General features: G+C 33.2%; 1 protein-coding gene across 1 annotated transcript; it reads left to right on the top strand.

The window, feature by feature from the left end:
* Positions 1-14410: 14410 nt before the first annotated feature.
* LOC131642242 (sucrose synthase 5-like) lies at positions 14411-19528 on the top strand. The gene is made up of 14 exons (XM_058912514.1): positions 14411-14884; positions 14963-15117; positions 15218-15410; positions 15515-15633; positions 15848-16064; positions 16419-16514; positions 16603-16776; positions 16925-17208; positions 17319-17543; positions 17888-18454; positions 18803-18941; positions 19044-19123; positions 19220-19249; positions 19333-19528. Exons 1-14 carry the CDS (start codon positions 14651-14653, stop codon positions 19352-19354), a joined length of 2535 nt encoding a protein of 844 aa, XP_058768497.1. The 5' UTR covers positions 14411-14650; the 3' UTR covers positions 19355-19528.
* The last annotated feature ends 5889 nt before the right edge of the window (positions 19529-25417 follow it).

Below are 25417 nucleotides of genomic sequence, written 5' to 3'. Positions count from 1 at the left end.
AAATAATAAATAAATAATGGCTTATGGCATTTGGGCCATGTGAGAAATAGTAAAAGGGGGGGGGGTGTGAGATAAGAAGGCCCTTTACTAATATTATTATTATTTTTCATAAAATAATTGGAATTGGAAAGAACAGAAGTCTGAGGAACGAGGAACGTGAAGGAGAACGGTAGAGGGAGAGACCAAGAATCAAGAAATTTGTCTAAGGTAAGGGGGGACTTATCTGATTATCATCTATTATCGGGTTAGGGGTTGATAATACTGAATAGATGTGGAATTCGGGTCGATTGAGTCATATGATAGGTTTAGGGATTGAGTCAATTGTATGATGTTTGATCTCTATGTTTGAATCTATGATGTCTGTGTTGTTATGGTCTCAATTGATGTGTAATTGGTGTATTATGAGACGTAATTTGTGTTGTTTATGCATTCTATTTCTCTAGGTTCGTACTGGTATGTATTGGGTGTGTTTGGAATGCATAGAATGCTGTTTTCTGCAGGTTGGGGTTTCTGAAATCGCCGGTTGGCGCCGCGTGCATAGGGTTGGCGCCGCGAACAGGTGGGCAGAATGCCAGGAAGTTGTGATACGCTCAGGTCGCGCCGTGTACCTGTTGTCGCGCCGCGAAGGCGTAACTTTTTCTCGTTTCGCGCCGCGTGTGGATGTTTGCGCCGCGAACTGGTGATGGCGCCGCGTGCTGTTGGTGTTTTTGAGATATTTTTAAAAGTTCAAAGAGGCATAACTTTTTAACCGTTGGTCCGTTTGATGCGCCGTTTTGGGCTAAATGAACCTTGTAGGATGATCTATATGATGATGATTGATTGGTTTTTAGAATGATGAAAATACATGTATGCTATTCTTATTGAGTATGATGATTGATGCAAATACGTGTATGTTTTGTATATGATGATTATGGAATTGTGATTGAATGATGTTAATATATATGAACATACTTGAATGATGATGATGATGTTGATGATTGATGATGGTAGAAGTATGTTGTATATGTTGCATTCATTCATAGTCATTGATGATACTGTATCCATAAGGGTGTGTTGGATCAGTGAAGGGCATGATTCCCATTGTGTGGAATCTGTGCTGGCAGGGTCGTATCTTGGACGATGTTGGATCGGTCATGGGTTATTCCCATTTGATGATGTTGGTACCACATGCATAGTGTCAGTTCATACATATGCATAATTTATAACATGATTGGATGTATTCTAGTGTTGTAAATGTTAATGATGTATTAATTTTGGTTTGACTTGTTGTGAATGTCTGTTTATGAAACAATTGGGTGAATGATGCAACTGTGATGTGTTGTTACTTTATAACCTTATAACATTTGTTAATTATGATGAGACTCACCCTTACATGTTGTCATTTTCAGATTGAGGATAGCGGCTGTTCGACTCGGTGAGGATTAGCTCATGAGTCAGTGTTTAGTAGCGTCAGGTGTCATGCTCTGATAGTTGTAACACTGGGGACGCGATTGTTTAGAGTTTATGATTATGACTCTAGTTATGTTTTGATGTTTTGAAGGATAAGTTTTAAAGATGTTAAACTTAGTCCGTTTTTGTTAAATTTCCGCTGTGTTAACATGAAACGTTTTGATTTATGATGATCACCTCAGTGAATGCATGACATAACTGAATGATGTTTATTTATTATGAATTGTGGCACCCTTTTTCATGTACTCTGAATAATTGTTTTAAAATTTCCGCGGGGTTAGTAAGGGGTGTTACAATTATCCCAAGCAAAATCCTATATTTATTATACTTTCACATATTAATTCGAGTACACATGCAAAAAAATTCTCTCTTGACTCTTAATTCTTCAATCATTTCGTTTTTCAATCATTTATGCATAAATATTTAAAAATATAATATTAAAAGTACCAAACTTAAATTAATTGAAAGAAAGTTATCCCGAAATAGAATTCAAACATTATGAAACTACCAAACATAAACTTTATGAAGTTATCCTGAAAGACTGCAATTTGCAAGGCAAATTATTGGAGACAAAGACACCTCAGATCATACTGCAATATGATTAAAGATAAATTATAGGATTGAGGCTCAAAACCGTTCAGGATGAATAATTGTTGGTTTGAACATAAAGAATTAAAACAAAATTGTGGAGAATATGTGAAAAACCATTGAAATAGAAGGAAAACAAGCTTATGTTTTTAAGGAAAATTTTAAAGTGTTGAGAAATAAGTTCAGAGTTTAGAACAAGGAGTGTTTCGAATGGGTGTATTTGAAAGTTAAAGAGGCTCTGCTGAAATTGAATGAATGTGATAGGGCAACAATTGAATGAATGTGATACGGCAACAATTGAAGAGAAACATGAAGTTAATATGGCAAATTCTATGCTAAGGGTCTGTTTGGTAAGATCTAAAAAAAAAGTTTTTAGCTTTTCAGCACATATTAATGGAAAAGTTCTGTTTGGTAACTCTATTTTAGCTTGTAGCTTTTTTACTAGCTTTTAGTTTTTTTTTCAAAAGCTATTTGAAGTAGCTTTTGAGCTTGTAGCTTTTAGCTTGGATTTTTTTTCCATTTATACCCTTATTATTTTAACAAAATATTATTATCCTTAATAATTAAAATGATCTTTTATGTCATTTTGTATCTATCAGCTAATGAAACAGCTAATTTACCAAACACTCATGTTAGCTTATCAGTTATAAGCTACCAGCTACCAACTACCAACTACCAACTATTAGTTATCAGTTATAAGCTATCAGCTACCTACTACCAACTACCAACTATTAGTTATCAGTTATAAGCTATCAGCTACCTACTACCAACTACCAACTACCAACTATTAGTTATCAGTTATAAGCTATCAGCTACCAACTACCAGCTATAAGTTATCAGCTACCAGCTAGTTTTACCAAACATAATTTTAAGAAAATATGTGAGAAGATCCATAAGATGCATGACGATAACCATATGCTTGACTAAAGTGAGAACTAGTATAAGGAAAGTTAGATTGTAGTCCAAACTAGTAACAAACCTGTGCGTTCACACGGGTTCTGATACGGGACGCACATTTGTTTCAGATGTATATTTTTTTAAAGAAAAAGTCTGGTACCCGTTGAAAATAATAATTGAATGTATAGAAAAATATCTGGTACCCGTGAAAAAATAATAATTGAATGTATAGAAAAATGTCCGGTACCTGTGAAAAAAATAGTAATTGAATGTATAGAAAAAAATCTGGTATCCGTGAAAAAATAATAATTGAATATTTAGAAAAATATCTGGTACTCGTGAAAAAATAATAATTGAACGTATAGAAAAATGTCCAATATCAGTGAAAAAATAATAATTGAATATTTAGAAAAATGTCTGGTATCCGTGAAAAAAATAATAATTGAATATATAGAAAAATGTCTGGTACCCGTGAAAAAATAATAATAGAATGTTTAGAAAATTAGAGCAACAATATGGTCAAAATTAGAGCAAACATGACATCGAATATTATAGTTTCGTCCTCCTCTTCCCCTACCACAAGCACCATGTGAGTTATAATCTCCTTTAATAGTGTGTTTGGATTTTATCAAGAGAAAATAATTTTTTGATGGAATTTAAAAGGACTTGATCAAAATTATTATTCGTTTGGCCCAACTTTTTTAAGTCTTAAAAATTACTTTAAAGTTAAAGTTAAAAATAAGAGCTTTTAAAATAAAGTTAAAGTTGTTTGTTTATGATTATTTTTTAAATTTTAAAATTATTTTTACTTTAAAAGTTGTTTTTTAATATATATATATATATATATATATATATATATATATATATATATATATATATATATAAAATATGCGTATTGATTAATTGTTGTATTAACGTATATAAAAGGGTTAAATACCTTTTACCCCCCTGCCAAACAAGCGAGATTTGGTTTTGCCCCCTTTAAAAAAAAAATTTGTTGCGCAGACCTCAACAAATTGAATTTCCAACCATTTAAACCTTCTACCATGTTTTTACCTAGAGTAACAGGTTTCCATCCTATGTGTCTGTTACCAATGCCACGTAAGCCATATTATATAATTGTTATTGTTTTACCCCCCTGAAAAAAATTAGGTCAAATCATTCTGAAAAAAGGACAGGCGAAAACGAAAGCTAGGGCAATGGCGAAATCGAAGAACACGAAGACGAGCAAGACGAGCAAGACGAAGACGAGTCAGCCAAAGAAGATGGCGCGGTCAAGCAAGACGACACAGTCAAGCCAGAGTGAGAAGACGACTCAGTCAAGCCATTCAACCAAGAAAACCAATGTTGTGAACAGGGACGAACCTGTAGAAGAAGAAGTTATTGAAGATGGCAAGGTACAAATTTTAGGGTTTGTCATTATTTTAGGGTCTAACAAATTTTAGGTTTTGTCATCATTTTAGGGTTTAACAAATTTTTCATTTCCTTAAAAATTTTCAGAATATGCATTTAATCAGTGTTGTTTTCAATCATGGAGGGGAATTTGTGAGCATGGGTGACGGGGATATGATATACAGGGGTGGGGTAACGACACATGTAACTGACATTCACGTTGACAACTTTACCATGAGTTGCGTTAACAAGTTGTTGAATGAGTGGGGTTACAGTGAAGGCACATTTAGGGTATGGACAAAGGTTCCTGAAATTGATCCCAACTTAGGCAAGTGGAGGTGACCCTACTGATGCAACACAGGCAAGTGGAGTTGAACATACTGATGCAACACAGGCAAGTGAAGTTATCCCAACTGATCCAGCTCAGACTGATTATTTTGATGGGATTTCTGATGATATCATAACAAGCCTACCAAACATCACCACTGCACAGAATTACAAAGAGGCCACCAAGAAAAAGAAAGCAGTGAAAGAGCTCAAGCCAATGAGAAAGAGGTCAAGTGAAAGAATCAAGATAAATTGGTTTAAAAAACCAAAACCATTTACAGGGCCAGGTTCCAATAGTGACCAACCAATGTCATTGACAGATGAAGAGGAGGGTAGTGGATCAAAGAAGTCAAACAAGAAAGCAAAGAAATAGAATCATGTCTCTTTATGTTTTGTCACATGTTTTATGTTAACTTTAAGACAATGTTATGTTTTTTGTAAGTTTGTGGTGTTTGAACAAGTGAATCTTGACTGATCTTTGAGTGTTGTAAGTTATGGGCATGTTTTGAACAAGTTAATGGTGTTTTGTGTAAGTCAATGTACTGACAGTTTAAGACTTAATGTCTTGATTAATATGAAGAACATTTTATGCTCATAACCTGTTTGCAATTTATTTTCTGGTGCACATTAAACTCATTACCCCTTATAAACAAAACAATGAGATAGTTTAATACATCTAAAGCCATCAATTGTAAACAAAATTTTCCATTAATTCATTTGAAGTTTACATAATTTTCCCATCACAAGACTACAGCAAATTAAATAAAGCATACTATAACATACTACAAGCATACTACAAGAATACTACAAGCATACTACAACAATCTTGTTATTATAGAACTCTAATGCCTAAATCTTGATCTTCAAAATCACTGCAAACATGATCAAGCACAACATGAGTCCCATTTTCATCTGAAACATCTTCTTCTGCATTATGGTAACTTTCAACTTTGTTTTTTCAAGCTTTTTCATTGTTATTTCCAACTTCACCAACGCAACGTTACATTTCTTGCATTCACGATTTTCACTCTTTGAACTTCCACCCATAGATGTGGCAAATTCATCATCCCATAAAAACAAGTCACAAGAATTAAGACCCTGCAAACATCAACAAAAATTGGACATATAAAACACATATATATATGTTCACTCAAATTAACCCAGTCAGATATATAAATCATACAACATATTACCCCGGCCAAACGACACTTCCAAAACTTCCGGTTTCTATTTTGCATTGTATTTGCTACCCACATCTTCATTGGCAAACGACAACCACACTGGGGAACACTCGTAATCTCATGCGAGTTGCTGCTTCCATTGCTGTAGCTTTGTTCCATGCCTATTAGTGATGATGACGACGAAGAAGATGATGAAGAACAACACTGCGCAGCCGTTGATGATGGTCACGGTTTGCCAAACCCTAGGGCTCACAGTTTTTGATTTGGGGATTTTCTGATTCGTGAGGAAGAAAGCATGAAAAAGATGATGATGTGCCAACGTGGCAATTGATAAAAATAAAAAAATAAAACATTGGTAACAGACACGTAGGATGGAAACCTGTTACTCTAGGTAAAAACATGGTAGAAGGTTTAAATGGTTGGAAATTCAATTTGGTGAGGTCTGCGCAACAAATTTTTTTTTTAAAGGGGGCAAAACCAAAACTCGCTTGTTTGGCAGGGGGGTAAAAGGTATTTAACCCTATATAAAATTTAGTGTATAGTATAAAAAAATTAATAATTATTATTGAAAATCATTTTACAATAATACAAGATATAATATGTAAAATAAATAAAAAGTTGGACAATACTAACATCTATAAAAATGATAATGTAAACAGAAGAAGAAGAAAAAAATAATAAATAAAATATAACTCTAGATGTTATTAACCATAGAAAAAAATGAAAAACTTACGGTCTATTGTAATAGTGCCATTTTTTTAAAAGAAAAATGTTTCCAATGGGATTCGAACCGCGGCCACATGTTTTAAGCTTCGAAAAAGTTGGTTTCAACTCCTTTTTTACAAGCTCCTTTTACTCAATTTTTTGTCTTTAAAAAAAGCTACTTTTTTTCATAAGAGCTTCATAAAAAATGTGTTTGGCCCTCCATCTCCTTATAAGGAGAAGAAAAGTAGATAAAAAGTCGGGACAAACAATCAGTCATCGTTAAAATGATGTAAATTTATGAAGTATTATATTTAAGTTAAATTTAAGAAATTTCAACTGATACCAAAATGTTAAGAAATTGGAATTGCTCCATAATTTGAATATTAAATTTATATTATCAATTTTTAAAATTTTGCAAGATGATCCTTATATTTTTTTAAAAATTACAAATTTACATTCAAAATTTTCAAAAAATTGAAAATAAGTCTCTAATAATTTACAAACTTTACAAATTGGTCTATTGAAATTTTCTAAAATTGCAAATTGGTCCCTATTTCTGATATTTTAATTTTTTTTGTGGAGAAAAATATACTTTATTAATCACCAAAAGCAGTAGATACAATGATCCTAAAAAGGATCCACAAAAGCCTGTTGACAAAAACAACACTAACAGACTAAAAGAACCTCAGCTAAGTTGCCATAAACTGCACCATATGGTTCCTAATCTTTGGGATACACCATCCTCTATAGACTAAGCTATCTATAACTATACCCCCAATATCCTTGTTCTGTACATGTTTACCAAAAGCAACACTATTTCGAAACTTCCATATCTCGTAAACGGTTTCAGCTGCAACACTCCTAAGCAAGCACGCCTTCCACCCTCTACCACTCCCCTTACTAATCATCCACGCAAGCTCCAAGGTCCAGCCCTCTATGTTATGCTCCATATGCATCCACTTCAATATTCTCTCCCAAATTCCACGGGTCCCTGGGAAGAGAAAGAAGAGGTGTTCCATACTTTCCACCTGCTGACAAAACACGCAGCCAGTATCATTCATAAGACCAAACCGGTACATTCTATCCTTCGTTGCTAGCTTTTTATGGCATACCACCCAGAAAATAAACAAAGCCCGTGGCCGTGCAAGGCTGCGATACATAAGGTGCCTCCACGCCACACGCTCTTGGTTCCTGTGCACAAACTGATATACTTTCTTCATGTCTAACTTGTTACCCATTTGATTCCACCCTTGCATATCTAGACTGGTCACTCTGGTTTTCATAATGGCCTTGAGAATCCACGACATTCCCACCGAAACCTGCAGCGTTAACACACTGTTATTTTTAACATAGAAACTATGGATCCACTTGATCCATAGCGTGTCAGTCTTCCTACACAAGTTCCACAACAGCTTGTTAAGATGCACTCTATTCCAACCCTCCAAACCAATGATGTTTAAACCTCATTGATCTTTAGGTGCAAAAACTTTGTGCCAAGCCACGGGGGATTTCCTAGTTACCGTACCACCACCTGTCCACAAAAACGACCGGCAAATCGCATCAATTTTCTGGATCACCTTCTTCGGAAACGGGAGACAAATCATCCAATAGTTTTCCATAGCACTTATGACGCTATTGATTAATTGTACTCTGCCCGTGTAACTCAGGAGCTTAGTGCTCCAGTGCGAAAGCCGCGCCAAAATTCTGTCAATCAAGCTCATATAGTGTGGAGTTGTCAGCTTCCTACTTGTAAGAGGCACCCCTAGATAACGAAATGGAAGGGATCCTGCCTCAAATGCCGTGACTGCCAAAATCTCTTGCCGCACCTCTTCCTTCACACTGCCCATATACACTCTACATTTAGAAGGACTCACCTTCAGGTCTGTTGCTAAAGAGAACTGTTGCACCGTATTCATAGCCAATCCCACCAAGACAGCATCACCTTGCGTGAAAATGAGCAGATCATCGGCAAAACTGAGACTAATGATGTTGAGTCGCTTGCATTTCGCATGATACTTGAACTCCCGAACATGTTGAAGAGAAAGCAGACACCTATTCAGATATTCCATCGCAATAACAAAGAGCAATGGGGATATAGGGTCCCCTTGCCGCAGCCCCCGTTTTGCTTGCATAACCTGAGTAACCTCCCCTCCAATATTAAACCGATACGACACTGTGGTAACTGCAGTCATTATCCACCTCCTAAATTTGTTAGGTATGCCAATTTCCTGCAGAATCTTATCCAAAGCCCCCCAATCAAGCGTATAGTATGCCTTCTGAATGCCAAGTTGTAGCATACATTGCGGCGTACCATGCTTCCTTTCATATCCTTTCATCAACTCATACGCTAGCAAGATGTGATCATGTATGCTTTGTCCCTGCACAAACGCAGCCTGGTTTCTACTGATAATGCTCTTCATAACTGCTCCCAGCCTTCTTGTCATAATCTTAGATATCACCTTGTAGATTGTTGTACAACACGAGATCGGGCGATCCTTAACCGTTTTTGCATTGCTGCCTTTAGGAATGAGGGTCACCAAGGTACAGTTAATGGCTTTGTACATCTTATCATGATTGAAAAAATCCATGACTGCAGCAATCACGTCCTTCTTGATAATCCCTCATGTAGCTTTGAAGAATTTAGAACCAAAGTCGTCAATTTCTGGGGCTTTCATCTCACCTATTCCTTTGAGGGCATCCACGATTTCTTATTCTGTGACATTTGCCTCAAGACGCTCTCTTTGCACATTGGATACTTGCGGACCAGCTCTCATAGCAGGAATATTGATACAGTTCAGATTGGAATCAGCAGTCCCCATCAAGCTCCCATACAAATCAAGAATCTCTCTTTCAACCTCAGCATGAGTAGTCAAAAGAGTACCATCAGCTTTGTAAATTCTCCTTAGCTCAGTTTGTTTATTTCTGGACTTCACATAGGCATGGAAAAAACGGTTATTACCATCCCCTAATCTAAGCCAGTCGATCTTAGCTCTCTGCCTCAATATATCTTCTTCGATGCCGCTCCATTTATTAACCTCCTCAGTGCAGTACTTAACTGCCAACAAATGCACAGGATTCATTCTATCAGAACTCACCAGCCGTTGTGCCTCAATCAGGTTCTCTCTAGCCTTCCTCAAGGTGGAAGTGGCTCCAATGATTGGCTGACTCAGTTGTTTAATGACCGGCCGGACCCGTTGTAACTTCTTCCATAAAACAAACATAGGGTGTCCCACCAAAGGAAGATTCCAACTGTTGGCTACACCTGTCAGGAAGCCATCACAATTAACCACATGATTCACGAACTTAAACCTATGTTTCCTCCTTTGCACCACCTGTGGTTGAGTTTCCAAACAAAGAAGTGCATGATCTGAAATACCCGGCGCCATAATTTGCAGCGAAGCATCCATATAATTTTGGAACCACTCAACATTGGCCAACATCCTGTCTATTCTGGAGTAGATAACACCCTCCACATGTTTGTTAGACCACGTGTAGTAGTCACCAATCCCATCAATCTCAAATAAACCAGAAACCTTTATCATCTCAGCGAAATCAACATATTCCTTTTCCTGTACCATGCTCCCCCCAATCCTGTCAACAGTTTTGAGCACGTTATTAAAATCACCACACACCAACCACAGGCCTTGTTGATGTTGATTCAGTTTCGTCAAGTCCCTCCACAGAACTTTCCTACTCTCCAATTGATTGAGGGCGTACACAGAAGTGAACCAGTAAAGCAGCCTACCCGTTGGATCATAAACGCCCCCATGGATCAACTGTTGGGTTTTATTCAAGATTCGGAACTCCACCTTGTTATGATCCCAAAAAATCCAGATTCTACCAATAATATGTTTATTATAGTTGTCCTCATACTGCCCCTGCAGGTTCAGTTTATCTCGGACCTTCAAGGCTTTACCTTGTTTCACGCGAGTTTCAATGATCACAGCAATACTAGGTCGAGGACTAGAGAGTCGGGAGCTAACCTCTTTGGTCTTGACCATCTTATTAAGCCCCCACACATTCCATGAAACAATCATGGGGGACGGTGCTGACTGACTAGCGGATCCTGCAAAATCCCCAGCAGTCCAAAGTCATTTTGACAATGTATCATGGTTGATGAGGAACCTTCAGCCAAATTGCTCTGTCCTCGATCTTTCCTTCGTGTAGTTATCTGGGTCCAAACTTCAGGGGCCAGCACTTTAGGATCTTCAGTAGGTGGCTTCACTCCCTCCACTATGTCCTGCACAACTTCCTCCACAACCTTTGTCTCAGGTGGTTTTGGTTGCCAAACTTTCACAGGTTTCTTTGGTTTCTCACAATTGTGTCCTACTGCTTTGCATCTATTACAATACGCAGGTTTCCATTCATACTCAACAGGCTGCTTCAAACAATTCCCTTCTACATCTCGAATCACAATGTCTGTGGCAAGTTCTTGTGTAATGTCTATCTCAACCAGTATTCGTGCGTAGGAGATCCTTAGCTTGTTTGCCGTGCACTCATCCGTTACCAAGGGCGTACCTAAAGCACTCCCAATTTTGCTCTAGCTTCGCGCACCCCACAAGTGCAGAGGCAACTGGGGAAGCTTAATCTAAATGGGAATGATTATGAGCATATCCCTCTTCAGGTCAAAATCAGGCTTCCAATCACGCATCAGCATGGGCTTGTTATGAGTCGTGTAAGGCCCCCGCATCAAAACATCATCCTTATCCTTAAAGGATTTGAACCTGAGAATAAAATAACCAGCATCATTGTAGTACATGTCAGGTAGAGTCACAAAATTCCAGAATTTCTCCATATACTTCTTGACGGCATGCATACTTAGGTCACCCCCAATTACATACATGATGAGGGCAGACTCCCAATATGACACCTCTGCTTCCACATCCGCTGTTTGATTTCTATCTCAGGAGCTCCATTCACCACATACTCCATAGTGAGACCCTTAGCTGGGTTCTGATTCTCATTGATTACATCTACCCACAGCTTCGTTACTTTAGGAGCTTCAATCGCTTTCGCCTTCTCCGCATCTAGGTTTTTAACAACCGTCTCCTCTTCGCTAGATTCTTCCTCAACAGTTACCAGATCTACATTCCCTTCAACTGGTTTCTCAGTTTCTATTAGGGGTTGCGTTCCGATGAGAACCGCTGCAGATTTCTGCGGCGAGGGCACCTTCCGTCGTGGCCGCCCTCTCCCCATCTCTTATTCTGATATTTTAATTTTAACCAAAAAATAATAATAATTTTATGAAAATAGCCCAAAAATTTAACAACGAATCATTTTAATACTCTATCCAAAGAAAAAAATTTAAAAATAAATGAATTTCAATTACTTAGAATTTTGAATTATTTAAAGATTCTCAATTAACTCGTTCAAACACACTCCGAAGAAGAAGTGCAAGTAAGATTCAGAAATATAACCTACGTAACAATTTGTTTCTTATATTTATCCAATTGAAGCTCATGCGCAAGAAGAAGGATCTCAACTTCATCATCAAGATCCAGTACATCAAATTTGCTTTCGATAATTGAAACCACCCGAGCAAATTCGACATTTATTTATATGATGATTCTGCGTAACTAAATCTCCAAATTCGACATTTATTTATATGATGGCTCTGAGTAACTAAATCTCCAAATCAATGGAGGCAGGAGCGTCAAAAGTTTTTTGTGTGAAGAAGATAATCACAAACTGTAGACTTAACAAGCATGTTAGATTGAAGTTCAACACGGAGATGTCTTGCCTTAACACGAGTTTGTTTAAGAAAGTAAACGAAAAAATAATTCAAAAGTTCATGAGCGTGCGCAGGCAAGAACACGAGAGAAATACCGTTATTAAAAAAGTCATGAGAAACTAACTAAAAATCCTATAAAGAAAATACTACAAGCTAGTGAAAACATCCTATGTCACGTGAAAAAAAAAATACTAGTACTATCCAATAACTTTATTTTAATCATTCGAACATACGAATTATAAGTTCTTTACTTTCAACTAGCGATTTGATCTAACTAAACAAGGCAAAAGAAAACAACTTAAGGAAAAAACAAATATCAACTTTATGGCTTAAACCTGTAACACCTCTAGCAAACAAAAAGAATAAATCTTTTAGATTCTTTGCCTCATGATTATCCACAAATGTTATAATTCCTTGTTAGAAATGATATCCACAGTTCACACCTTCCTTTTACTTTATCAACTAGTCAGAGACCCGTGCTTCCGCACGGGTGATTTTTTTTCTGGTGTAGTATTTTTGTAATGATATGAATAATATAAATAAAAGGAATTATAAGAAATATGCATAATTAAAAGGAATTGTTTTACTTGAATAGAGTTAGAGTTTTATTGATTGCTCTGTTATACTCCCAATTATTTGAAAACCGAATATCCATAGGAATCGTTTTGAAATTTGAAAATAAATACTTTAGTTTTCAAATAAAAGTCATTAATAGGCATTGTATTGAAAGTGACCCTTAAGATTAAACATTATTATCGTATTCATGTGCTAATTTTGTGTATAATAAAGAACCATATAAAAAAGGACATGTGAGTTGGAGAAAAAAATAAAATTTTAACAAATGTAAATGTAAAATTTTAAATATAAATGAAAAATATGAAATAATTTACTTAATTGTAAATTTAACAATAATTATATAGAAAACAATGATCCACAAAAAAATGTTTAAGATAGGTTAAGAACACAATAGTAAAATTGGATCAGGTAATTTAATAATTGACGGTCCAACAACAATTAAAAGAAAATGATATAGATCACTATGGTTTAATTATAAATGAAAAATGATCATATAAATTCAATTATATTAAATAATCATATAAAAAATACAATAAGATGGAGATAATAAAATGAAATATTAACATTTAAAAATAAAAATTATCTCTCAATTAATAGTAATTGTTGATTAAAATAAAATAGCTACTATGTTGATAATGACCCGTTAAATAAAAAAATAATTTGATGCGATATAAAATATATTTAAAAACAAATGTAAAATAAACAATAATCATGGAAATTTAATTATATTAAATAATGATAAAAAATCGTGAGATGGAGAAAAAAATAAAAATAAAGATATTATCTCTCAAATAAAGACAATGATTGATTAAAATAAAATAGACATTATGTTGATAGTGACCCGTGAGATAATAAATAAATAGAGAAAAATTAAAATGAAAGTAAGAAAGTGTGAAAAAATGTGAGAGAAATTTGAAATTTTAATTAAGATAGAGAAAATGTGTAATGATCGATTAAAAAAAATTAAATATTGATTTGATAGTGGCCCGTGAAATAATTAAATATTTTTGGGAATAATAATTAAATGATCGATTATTAATATTTTTTGCGATAATAGATAAATGTTGAAAAATTAAAATGAAAGTATGGAAAAATGAAATGCGAAAGAAATTTAAAATTTTTAGTAAGATTAAAATTTAAAAATAGATTATTAATATTTTTTGTGATAATAAATAAATTAAGAAAAATTAAAATGAAAGTAAGAAAGTGTGGGAAAATGAAATGTAAAAGAAATTTAAATATGACTTCCATCATCCATGAGTTACATGTGATGTCATCATTCATGCAATAAAGTTGTAGGAAAAATGTTATTTAATTCGGACCAATGAAAAGCTAACACTTGGTGCATCCATTCAATAAAGTTGAAAGAGTGAATACTTAATTTGTTAGTTACAAAAATGACCTTTTATTAGTGCAAATAAATTTTGGTGTAAGGGTAATTTAGGCAATTTGGTCAATCTATTATTAATGAATAGATAGTAGATAGTAGATAGTAGATAGTAGATAGATAGTAGAAAACACTAAAATCTCTTCTCAAACATATGAATATTCTTTTCCTTTCCTTCCTTCATCAACCATTCCTTCTCCCACTCTTTTACCTATCCAAACAATAAATTATTTCTCATGTCACATACACATATAAAGCTACGTACACATATAAATTGTGACACATTTTCTTATGACATGCACGCATAACCATTAGAAACTCACGGTTCAAATTCTGGTGTTGGCGTCCAACCTAATAATATTGGCGTTTTATCAATTGAGCTAGGATTTGCCAACAACTAGACCATTATTTCATTCAATGGCTCCACCACCTGCTTTGAAGCGCACAAATTCTCTAGTAGATAACATGCCTGATGCATTGAGCCATAGTAGATACCATATGAAGAAGTGCTTTGCTAAGTACCTAGAGAAAGGGAGAAGGATCATGAAACTTCATCATTTGATGGAAGAAGTTGAGCGGATTATAGATGATAAAATTGAAAGAAATCAAGTTTTGGAGGGCATTCTAGGCTTCATATTGAGCTCTATACAGGTTCTTTGTTAATCACATAACATGCTAAAAGATATTTACGCTTACAGGGTGTTTGATGTTATGCTCATAAACTTGCAGGAAGCTGTTGTTGATCCACCATATGTTGCCTTTGCAATTAGGCCTAATCCAGGAGTTTGGGAATATGTACGTGTCAATTCTGAGGATCTTTCGGTTGATGCTATTACCCCTACTGATTACCTCAAATCCAAGGAAAGGGTATATGACCAAAAATGGTGTGTCTTTTCTCTTATATATTTCTTTGTTTGAATGTCTTATGTAAGGCTGAATATGTTTAATTTTTCTTTTGATCATTAACAGTTTCTATATGTGTAGGGCAAATGATGAAAATGCATTTGAAGCAGACTTTGGAGCATTTGATTTTGGGATTCCGAAATTAACATTATCATCTTCAATCGGAAATGGACTTCACTTTGTTTCAAAGTTCTTAGCTTCAAAGACAACGGGGAGATTGACAAAAACACAGGCTATAGTGGGCTACTTGTTGAAACTAAATCATCATGGAGAAGTAAGTGAAGAAGCTTTAGATTAAGTTCATAAACTTCATACCAACACAAAAGTAATATAAACTTTTCAATATTAATTTTTCATTTTTGTAATCTACATTGGCAGAGTCTAATGATAAATGACACCTTGAACTCAGCTGCAAAACTTCAGCAAGCATTAATTGTGGCTGATGTTTTCCTTTCAGCAATTCCCAAGGATACTTCATATCACAATTTTGAGCTAAGGTAAGGACTTTATTGATTCATCATTTAAGAGGTCAATGATGTTTTAGCTAAGTTAATTTAAAATCTCGGTTGCAGAGAATTTTAGTTCATTTCACATGACGCAGTCTCAACTGCGACATAAAAGAACCTTGATGTTGCAACCTAAATCAAGGTCTCAAACCTTATTTTAAAACCCTACTGGTTTGTTGTAATCCAATGTCAATTTTGTTTTTAGGTTAAAGGAGTGGGGTTTTGAGAAAGGATGGGGAGATACCGCGGGAAGGGTGAAGGAGACAATGAGAGCTTTATCAGAAATACTCCAAGCTCCAGATCCAATTAATCTAGAGAAATTTCTCAGCAGAATTCCTACAATGTTTAAAGTTGTGATCTTCTCAATTCATGGTTATTTTGGGCAAGAAGATGTTCTTGGCTTGCCAGACACTGGTGGCCAGGTAAAATTTCTATCATTAGAAACCATAATTTTTATTTTGAAGTGTGAGGTTAATAAAGATGATTCACTTTATGGTGTTGTGTTTTCTAAATGAAGCTTTTTAAATACAATTCAAGCAGTAAGTTTTTTAAATCGGGGTCGCTGTCATGATCTCTATCGTGATCCTTTACATTAAGGTGAATGAAGTCAAATACAGTCGCCATGACATCAGAAACTATGATGCCACTGCCCAAATCATATATGCAACCTTTTTTAAACCTTGTTAATATTTGAATTTGAACGAAAAAAGAAACTAAAAGTATTAATTTTGCTCAAAAATTGTGTTAATTTCCAACAACTGTTGCCAAAATAACAGGTAGTTTACATATTGGATCAAGTCAAGGCTTTGGAGGAAGAGTTACTTCTAAAAATTAAGCAACAAGGACTAAATTTTAAACCTCAAATTCTTGTGGTTAGTTTCATACAAAGCAATGGCCTCTTTCTACATGTACCTTAGAACTTAGTTAAATTATGTGATTATACACTCTTGACCTTGTCAGGTTACAAGGTTGATACCTGATGCTAGAGGAACCAAGTGCCACCAGGAGTTTGAACCAATCCATGGTACCAAACACTCTCACATTCTACGTGTGCCTTTTTATACAGAAAAAGGAATTTTACGTCAATGGGTTTCTCGCTTCGACATTTATCCCTATCTTGAGAGGTTTACTCAGGCATGTATACATGCTTCATGGTTTTTTATGCTGTACTTTGGTTTTAAATTGCAGTTACGATGCAAAGTTTTATAATGTAGTGAAATAAGCACGGGTTGCACATATGAACAAGCCTTCTTACCAATTCTTTGGTTTACGTTATTAATAGGATGCAACAACCAAGATTTTGGACCTAATGGAAGGAAAACCCAATCTTGTTATAGGAAATTACACAGATGGAAATTTGGCAGCATCTCTAATGGCTAGAAAACTTGGGATAACTCAAGCAACTATAGCACATGCTTTGGAGAAAACCAAGTATGAAGACTCAGATGTCAAGTGGAAAGAGTTAGATCCTAAATATCACTTCTCATGTCAATTCATGGCTGATACAATTGCAATGAATTCATCCGATTTCATCATAACCAGTACATACCAAGAAATCGCGGGAAGGTTTGTCAAAACAACCTATCATAGTACTTACCTAAAAGAAAATAATTTTTTTAGAAAGTACACCTAAAAACGAGAACTGAGTTTTGAATTTTAATTTTTTTTTTCTGCAGCAAAGATAGACCTGGACAGTATGAAAGCCATGCTGCATTTACTCTTCCAGGGATTTGTAGGGTTGTCTCAGGGATAAATGTGTTTGATCCTAAATTCAATATAGCTGCACCAGGTGCTGATCAAAGTATCTATTTCCCTTACACAGAAAAAGACAAAAGACTTTTTCAATTTCACTCTGCCATTGAAGATCTTCTCTTTAATAAAGTGGATAACAATGAACATATGTAAGTGACTTTGTTTATTCTCTTGAATAATAAACTTTCAATGCCGAACTACTGTTAGAATAGCAACGTCGGTTCAAAAGAAAACATATACAAAAAAAAAACAGAGAATGCGCATAATTTGGTCATGGATTCAACAAAGTTTGTCTACATCTTCAACTACAAAGATATTGTAGTGCCTTTCTATTATTCAAGCTTAAGATTATATATAACAAAATTTGTTATAATATTCACTGGCTCGAGTGGCCTGTCCACTTATCAGTAAACTATGAGTCATACTCATTACCTATACTAGCTACATCATTCTCAATCATTGATTTTAACTTTTGAATTTATCATGAAAACAGTGGATATCTAGCGGAGAGGAGGAAACCTATAATTTTCTCAATGGCAAGGCTTGATGTTGTGAAGAACTTAAGCGGATTAGTTGAATGGTATGGAAAGAACAAAAGATTAAGAAATTTGGTGAACCTTGTCATAGTTGGTGGCTTCTTTGACCCTTCGAAATCAAAAGATAGAGAGGAAATGGCAGAAATAAAGAAGATGCATGATTTAATTCAAAAGTATCAACTAAAGGGCCAATTCAGATGGATTGCTGCGCAGACTGACCGAATTCGCAACGGAGAGCTGTATCGCTGCATTGCTGATACAAAGGGAGCTTTTGTGCAGCCTGCTTTGTATGAAGCATTTGGATTAACTGTCATTGAAGCAATGAACTGTGGCTTGCCAACTTTTGCTACTAACCAAGGAGGTCCTGCAGAAATAATTGTTGATGGAATCTCAGGATTCCACATTGATCCCCTAAATGGAGATGGATCAAGCAACAAAATTGCTGATTTCTTTGAAAAATGCAAAGTAGATCCTTCCTATTGGAACATGATTTCTGAGTTCGGATTGCAGCGCATAAATGAATGGTACTACTTCCATTTTCTTTGCTTCAAACTAGTGCAGTTATTCTTTATGTTAAAGTTGCACCTTTATTGCATAAATAATTATCTACCCTTTCAAAAACAAGGGTTTTAAAAAAAGGTCGCGGTAGCGTTAAGGCTTTCGCGATTTCAGTCGGTACAGGTGTCGCGACACTGATTGCGGTGTGAATTAACCATAATTTGTTCTTTAACAATAAAACGGTGATAATGGTACCAATATCGACATCTGCCTATACCGTTTTGTCGTGGCAGTTATCGCAGCCGCAGACTGTTTTTTAAAACCCTCAACAGCCAGAAATTTAATTTAAACATGTTCGTGTATTTTTCTTGTAGCTATACATGGAAGATATATGCAAACAAGTTGGTAAATATGGGAAACATTTACACCTTTTGGAGACATGTGAACAAGGAGCAAAAAGAGGCAAAGCAAAGATACATCCATATGTTCTTTAATTTCTTATTCAAGAATTTGGTTAGTCAATCTTTGGTTTATACACACATGAACCACTAACTATTTATTGCATAGTGAGTTTTGGAATAAGGTTATAACACTTGCAATATGTTAATGTTGCAGGTTAAGAATGTACCTATTCCAAGTGATGAACCTCAAAAACCAGTAGGCAACCAACAAAGTCTCAAACAACAGGGCTCTAGGTTTGTCACTCAAGCATTTTATTTTAGAAAATTGTTTATCATTTGATGTTCCTGCTAACAAATTCCTTTTGTTTTCCTTTTCTTCTTGGTTTGCAGCACCAGGCGTTCACAGTCCACATTGAGAAGGTAAAATTTACTATAGAATCTTGGATTAGCTTATGATTTTCAGTTGTGTGACAGCTTCCTAAAAAGTATTTGCTTACCTTTAGGTTATTACTCGGAGCTCAATGATGTCAACCATAAAAGCAGGTCAATTGAGAGAACGCGTCTTCTCATACTTAATATTAATATTTCTCTTATATGTGTATATATACCTTCTCATATATTTGTATGTAATTTTTTTATTAAGCAAAAATACTCTGCCATGTTACAGAATAGCAAGTGCTTTATGAAATCAATAAAATGATTATACCTTTAAATAAAATGATCATATCCATGAGTTCATATTGATTTTTTTTCAAGATACACCTTTAAAACATCCTTTATACCAGAAATTTCATTAATTTATATCATAATACTAAAAAAGGTTCTTATTTTCATTTTATTGTTATTAACGTAGGTATACGTGATTTAAATTAACGTAGGTAAATTTATGTTAAATGAAAGATATATATATCATTAAGATTAAAATCAGCAACAAAACAACGAGACAGTAACAACATATTTATACATTTTTATCAAACTATACAAAAATTTCCATATCAATGATTTAACAAATGCAAAACTAACAGCATCAATACATTTTCATCATACTACACAAAATTACTATATCAATGATTTAAGGAATACAAAACTAACGACATCAACACAACACTAAAACATCAACACAAAACAAACAAACCATTCATACTGATCTTTTAATTTGATCAACTTGTTCTTAGTCATTTGCGTCAGTATTTCAATTTTCAACAGAGCGAGGATTTCTCTAGTTCCTTCTCCATCTGGGTCAATGAAATTCCTACAGATGATTTTGCAGCAGAGCTGTTTGCGTCAGGCGATATCCTTTATCCCCATTCTTATCCATCATTGCAGTGGAAGGCCTTACAGCCTTACTGAAACTGGCTACCTCTCAAAACAAGTTTCACCCCTTCAATCTTTCTGATGACTTGCAGTTTGATATTCTCCGGTTCGCTGACGATAGGATTATTCAAGGAGAAGATAATTGGAAAAATATTTGGACTGTTAAAGTCATACTTCGTGGGTTTGAGTTAGTGTCGGGCTTGAAAGTCAATTTTAACAAGAGCAAGATTATTGGGCTGAATATGGAAACTGAATTTTTGGAAGCAGCTTCGGAATTTCTCTCGTGCTCAATCACTCATCTGCCTTTCACCTTCTTAGGCATACCTATTGGTGCAAATCCCCGGAGAAAACTACTTGGGAGCCAGTTCTGTCAAAGTTAAGAAACAGGATCAGTTCTTACCGTGGTCGTGTGGTTCTTTTGAAATCTGTCTTAAACTCGTTTCAGTTATTTTACTTTTCTTTTTACAAAGCTCCAAAGATGGTTATCTCTGAAATCATAAAAACTCACCATGCTTTTCTTTGGAAGGGGGAAGAAAATAAGGGTCTGTTTGGTTCAAATGAGGGGGAGGGGAGGGAATTTTATTAATTATAATATATGTTTGGTTCAAACAAGGGGAGGGGAGGGGAGGGGAGGGGAGGGAATTTGGTTAAAAATATGTTTGGTTCACGAGGGGAGGGGAAGGGTTTTATTAATAATTTACGTTTTTATCCTTATGATTTTATATAACTGTTATGATATTCGAAGTTGAAAATTTCATAAATAATTTTTTGAAAATAATATTCATAATATTTAATGATTAAAAATTTATAACTTACCACATAATATTAAAAAAATTGAATACACTTGATACTTGATACGTATTATAACTTTCGGCGCAAAATTATCTATATGTTGATAACAACTTTTGAATACATAAAATAATTTATCGATATAGATATAATATATAAAATAAACAAAATAATTGAATGGTTTAAAATGTTATATATATATATATATATATATATATATATATATATATATATATATATATATATATATATATAACGAAGTTAGAAAAATATTAATATAAATAAACATAAAAATAAAAATTATAATAAAAAATTAAAAATTTTAATTATTATAAATTTTATTAAATAAAAATAATAATTTAAAAGTATAAAATAATTATAATAAATTGATATAAGCAATATAGAAAGAAAAAACCAGACGAAAGAAAATAATAATTTTGAAATAATAAAATAAAATTGAGGGTATTTTAGTAAATATATTAATTTATTAAATATCAACAGTCACATTCCCTCCCCTCCCCTCCGAATCCCCCCGATTCGGGGGAACGCAAAATGTGTGATTTGGAGGGATTTTGCTCCCCTCCCCTCCCTTCCTCTCCCCTCCTAAAAATTGAACCAAACACATTTTATTATAAACATTTCCTCCCCTCCCATCCCCTCCCCTCCCCTCCGTTTACCTCGAACCAAACACACCCTAAGCGAATCCATTGCGAGTTGTTTAATTCTGTGCTCCTTAGCAAATGGGCTTGGAGGATTCTTAATGATCGAAACTCCTTTTGGTCCTCAATCCTTACATTCAAATGCGGCGACATCAAAAGTCAGATTCTCAATCCTCCTTGGATATCAAATAACAAAAAAAACTTCATTATGGTGGAGGGATTTAAAATTAGCCATGGGCGACATTGGTGAGATTGAAACTAGGTTCAACAAAGGGATCTCTTGTAGGCTGGGTTCAGGTTTGGAAATCGACTTCTGGAGGCATTCTTGGATTACTACTGGACCTATCCAATTTCTCTTGCCAAACTTATTTGATGTTGTGACTGTTTCCGATAGGAAAGCAAAAGTGGTTTCTCTGGATGGTTGGGGCTATTGATCCTGGAATCTGAATTTCTGCACTGAGTCGCTTTCAGAACAGACTGAATTGAACTCACTTTGCTACATTCTTAAAGAGGTAAATCCTAGACTAGAGACTACGGGTGGAAATAGGTCATGCCGGCCTGCAGAGCCTACAGAGAATTTTGTACTTTATTATTCTTATAATTGTTTCTTATAACTACTATTTTAAATGTAGGTAGTGAGTATCCCACTGATAATTTGTATTTGTCAGAAGTTTGGAAGGTGAAAGCAATATTTGATAAGGCAAATGAAGATGAAGATGAAGATCTCTTTATGAGAGAGATGGCAAGTCCAACGAAAAAAAAATTGACAAATATTGGGGAGGATGTAATATGTTAATGGCTAGTGTTTTGGATACTAGGTCCAAATTTCATATGATGTGTATATGTTTTTCCAAAATATATAAATCTAAAGAAGTTGCTGATGAGAATATAAAGAAGGTCAAGTGTTCATTGGAAGAGTTATATGATGAGTATGTAGCTATATTTTTGACAAAATCTTCTTCTTCTTTTGTAAATTTGGATAGTTGTAATTCATCACCATTCCAAGTGAATATTGCACCTATCAGAACTGGATTTGATGAAATTATGAGCATTATTCAAGAAAATGAAGTCATTCCTCCAATAAAATTAGAATTGCAAGATTATCTTGATTAAGGTATTTACATTCCTAAAAGTAGCTCTTTTTGTGCTTTGGATTGGTGGAGGAACAATAACATGAAATATAACATATTGTCAAAGATGGCTATTGATATACTAGATATTCCAATCTCAACTGTGGCGTCTGAGTCTACATTCAGTGCTAGAGGTAGAGTTATAGATGAGTTTTGTTCTAAACTAAATGAAGAATGTGTTGAAGCTCTCATTTGTGGTGGAGATTGGTTTCGCCATAAGTATAATGTGAAGAAAAAAAATCAAAGGTTATTATTTTATGAAAAATGTTTATTAGTAAGAAAAAGTAAAAATAAGAAAAGCAAGAATAAATCTCAACCATTCTTTATCACAACCACCCCATGATCTCTATTAAAAAGAAATTTTATTCTATAAAAAATTAGAAATTATCCACTAAATTAATGACAAATGTACATTCTTGTGTTTCTGGTTCAAATTCCTTCGTACTAAATAACATTAAGAATTACGGCTAGTTGCATTAAAGGATCTTTATTTATATAAATTGATATTGAATAAACATTTTCTTGCAGCTTTGAATATTTTTAATCATATCTTTTACATAATATTTAGTCCTATCAACGAGCCATTATAATTGGGGGTAGGACCAGATTTTGCTTTTTCTTTTAGTTGAAAAAACAATATTTAAAAATTAAAATTAAATTTGATAAAATTAAATTTAAATATTTTTTAAAATACTTTTTTTATATAAATCTCATAATTACAAAAAGTTATATATATATATATATATATATATATATATATATATATATATATATATATATATATATACACATTAGTATGTTGACCCGTGCGATGCACGAAATATTAATGATCTTAATATAAAATGATAATAATATAATAACATAGATAATAATTAATTATATGTTTAAATAAATTTATCGAAGATTAGACCAAATATTTATAAGGCTTGGTCTATCTTATTTTCACCTTTAATTAACCGTTAGTGGAGAAACTTATAGTTGATTCAACATTTATATATTAAATATAATAAATGAATATATAAAAAAAAACTAAAATAACCCTAAGTATAAATGAAATTAAAGTAACCCTTAATAAGATAATGTTTATTATAAGTTTGTAAGATAAAGTAAAAAAAAATTTAATAAATAAAAATATGTTAATGGAAGAAACTTAGTTTTAATTAAATAGGTCAAATAAATACCAGAAATCACTAAAAAAATGTTGCTTTTATTAATTAATTAAAAAAATAAGAAATTATTGAAAAAAAAATTTAATAAATAATTATAAAATTTATTAAATAAATAAAAGAGGTTATAAGATAATGTTTATTATAAGTTTGCAAGATAAAGTTTACTTTTACGACATGCATGTTACTTTTATTCATATTGAAGGAAAAAAACAATTAAAATTAAAATCAATAGCATAATGAAATGCATGTTTTGAGACGTAGATATTGTAATTAAATAAATTATTTGAAAAAAAATATTAATTATTAATATTTTTGTCAATAGTACTTTTAACAATTTATTGCAAAGAAAAAATATATATAAATATGAGATAATAAGGATTAAGAGTGGTATTGAAAAAATTAAATAACTTTATGAAAAATAAAAAAAAAATATTGGTTGTGCCTTAAAATGATAATTAATAGAAAGGCAAAGAAAGTAATAAATATATCACATACTTTTTATAAAATAATATTATGATGTATCTAACCAGTGAGATATAATTTAATAAGAGAAGTTATATGAAAGTTTATAAAAAAAATTAATATATTAATAAAAATAAGAAATTGAGTTTAAAAGCATACATGATTTAGAGGTGGTAGTAGTTATTAGAATGAGAATGAAAAATATAAAATAAGTTAACATGAAATAATGAGAAAAATAAGAATAAATACACCGAAATAAAATATTAAATTTAAGAGATTATTTACACACAACAATAATTAATTCAATTAAATCTTTTAGCCTAACCACTATTGCAACACAATCTATTAAACAAATTAATTATTAATAAAATATATTTTGTGATTATTCAAAGTTTGTACTTATAAAATATATGAAGATGAAACAATATAGTTAAAAAAATCATTTACATATATTTTGTTATTAACCACATTTAGTACCCACAAAAATAAATATAACAAAATATTAGCAAACAAAATATAAATTGAAAAGAAAAAGAATAAGAAATGCATTTTGGGATTATTCGAAGTTTGTACTTATAAACGTAAATATAAAAAAGAGAAGAAAAAAAAATGAAAAAATGAAAAAAAATAAGAATCAAATATTGGCAAATCACATTAATACTAATGAGATTGAACTATTTTATAACAATGAATAATAAAAAGAAAATAGGAATAATGAAGGCAACAAAGAAATTAAAATAAGAAGAAAGTTAAAATGAAAATAAAAATATATACTTTTAACTTCTTAAAATGAGATTGTAAAAAGAGGGAGAAAAATAAAATGAGTTAGTGATGATTTGTATTAACTTCTTTAACAAAGTGCTTTCTAATTAAATGCATTTGTGTGATGCTTTTTTATATGTATCTAAAATGAGATTGTAGAAAGAGGGAGAAAAACAAAATGAGTTAGTGATGATTTGTAGAAAGAATGAAGATAAAACGGTGAACATGTGAAATACATTCTTTTTCATTTCTTGGTAAAGCAACCTATAATAAATTAGTTTTAATAATAAAATTGTAAGGTTA

This window comes from Vicia villosa, unplaced genomic scaffold (genome assembly GCF_029867415.1).
Source record: "Vicia villosa cultivar HV-30 ecotype Madison, WI unplaced genomic scaffold, Vvil1.0 ctg.004687F_1_1, whole genome shotgun sequence".
Lineage (NCBI taxonomy): Eukaryota > Viridiplantae > Streptophyta > Magnoliopsida > Fabales > Fabaceae > Vicia > Vicia villosa.
Note: the sequence above shows the minus strand (reverse complement) of the source record. Positions and strands in the feature narration are given on the sequence as shown.

Bases quoted from the DNA above. Each gene is read 5' to 3' on its own strand.
- LOC131642242 (XM_058912514.1), top strand. From the start codon at position 14,651: ATGGCTCCACCACCTGCTTTGAAGCGCACAAATTCTCTAGTAGATAAC. The intron at 16,065-16,418 runs GTAAAATTTCTA...CCAAAATAACAG, and splicing joins TGCCAGACACTGGTGGCCAG to GTAGTTTACATATTGGATCA. The intron at 17,209-17,318 runs GTTTGTCAAAAC...TTTTTTCTGCAG, and splicing joins TACCAAGAAATCGCGGGAAG to CAAAGATAGACCTGGACAGT.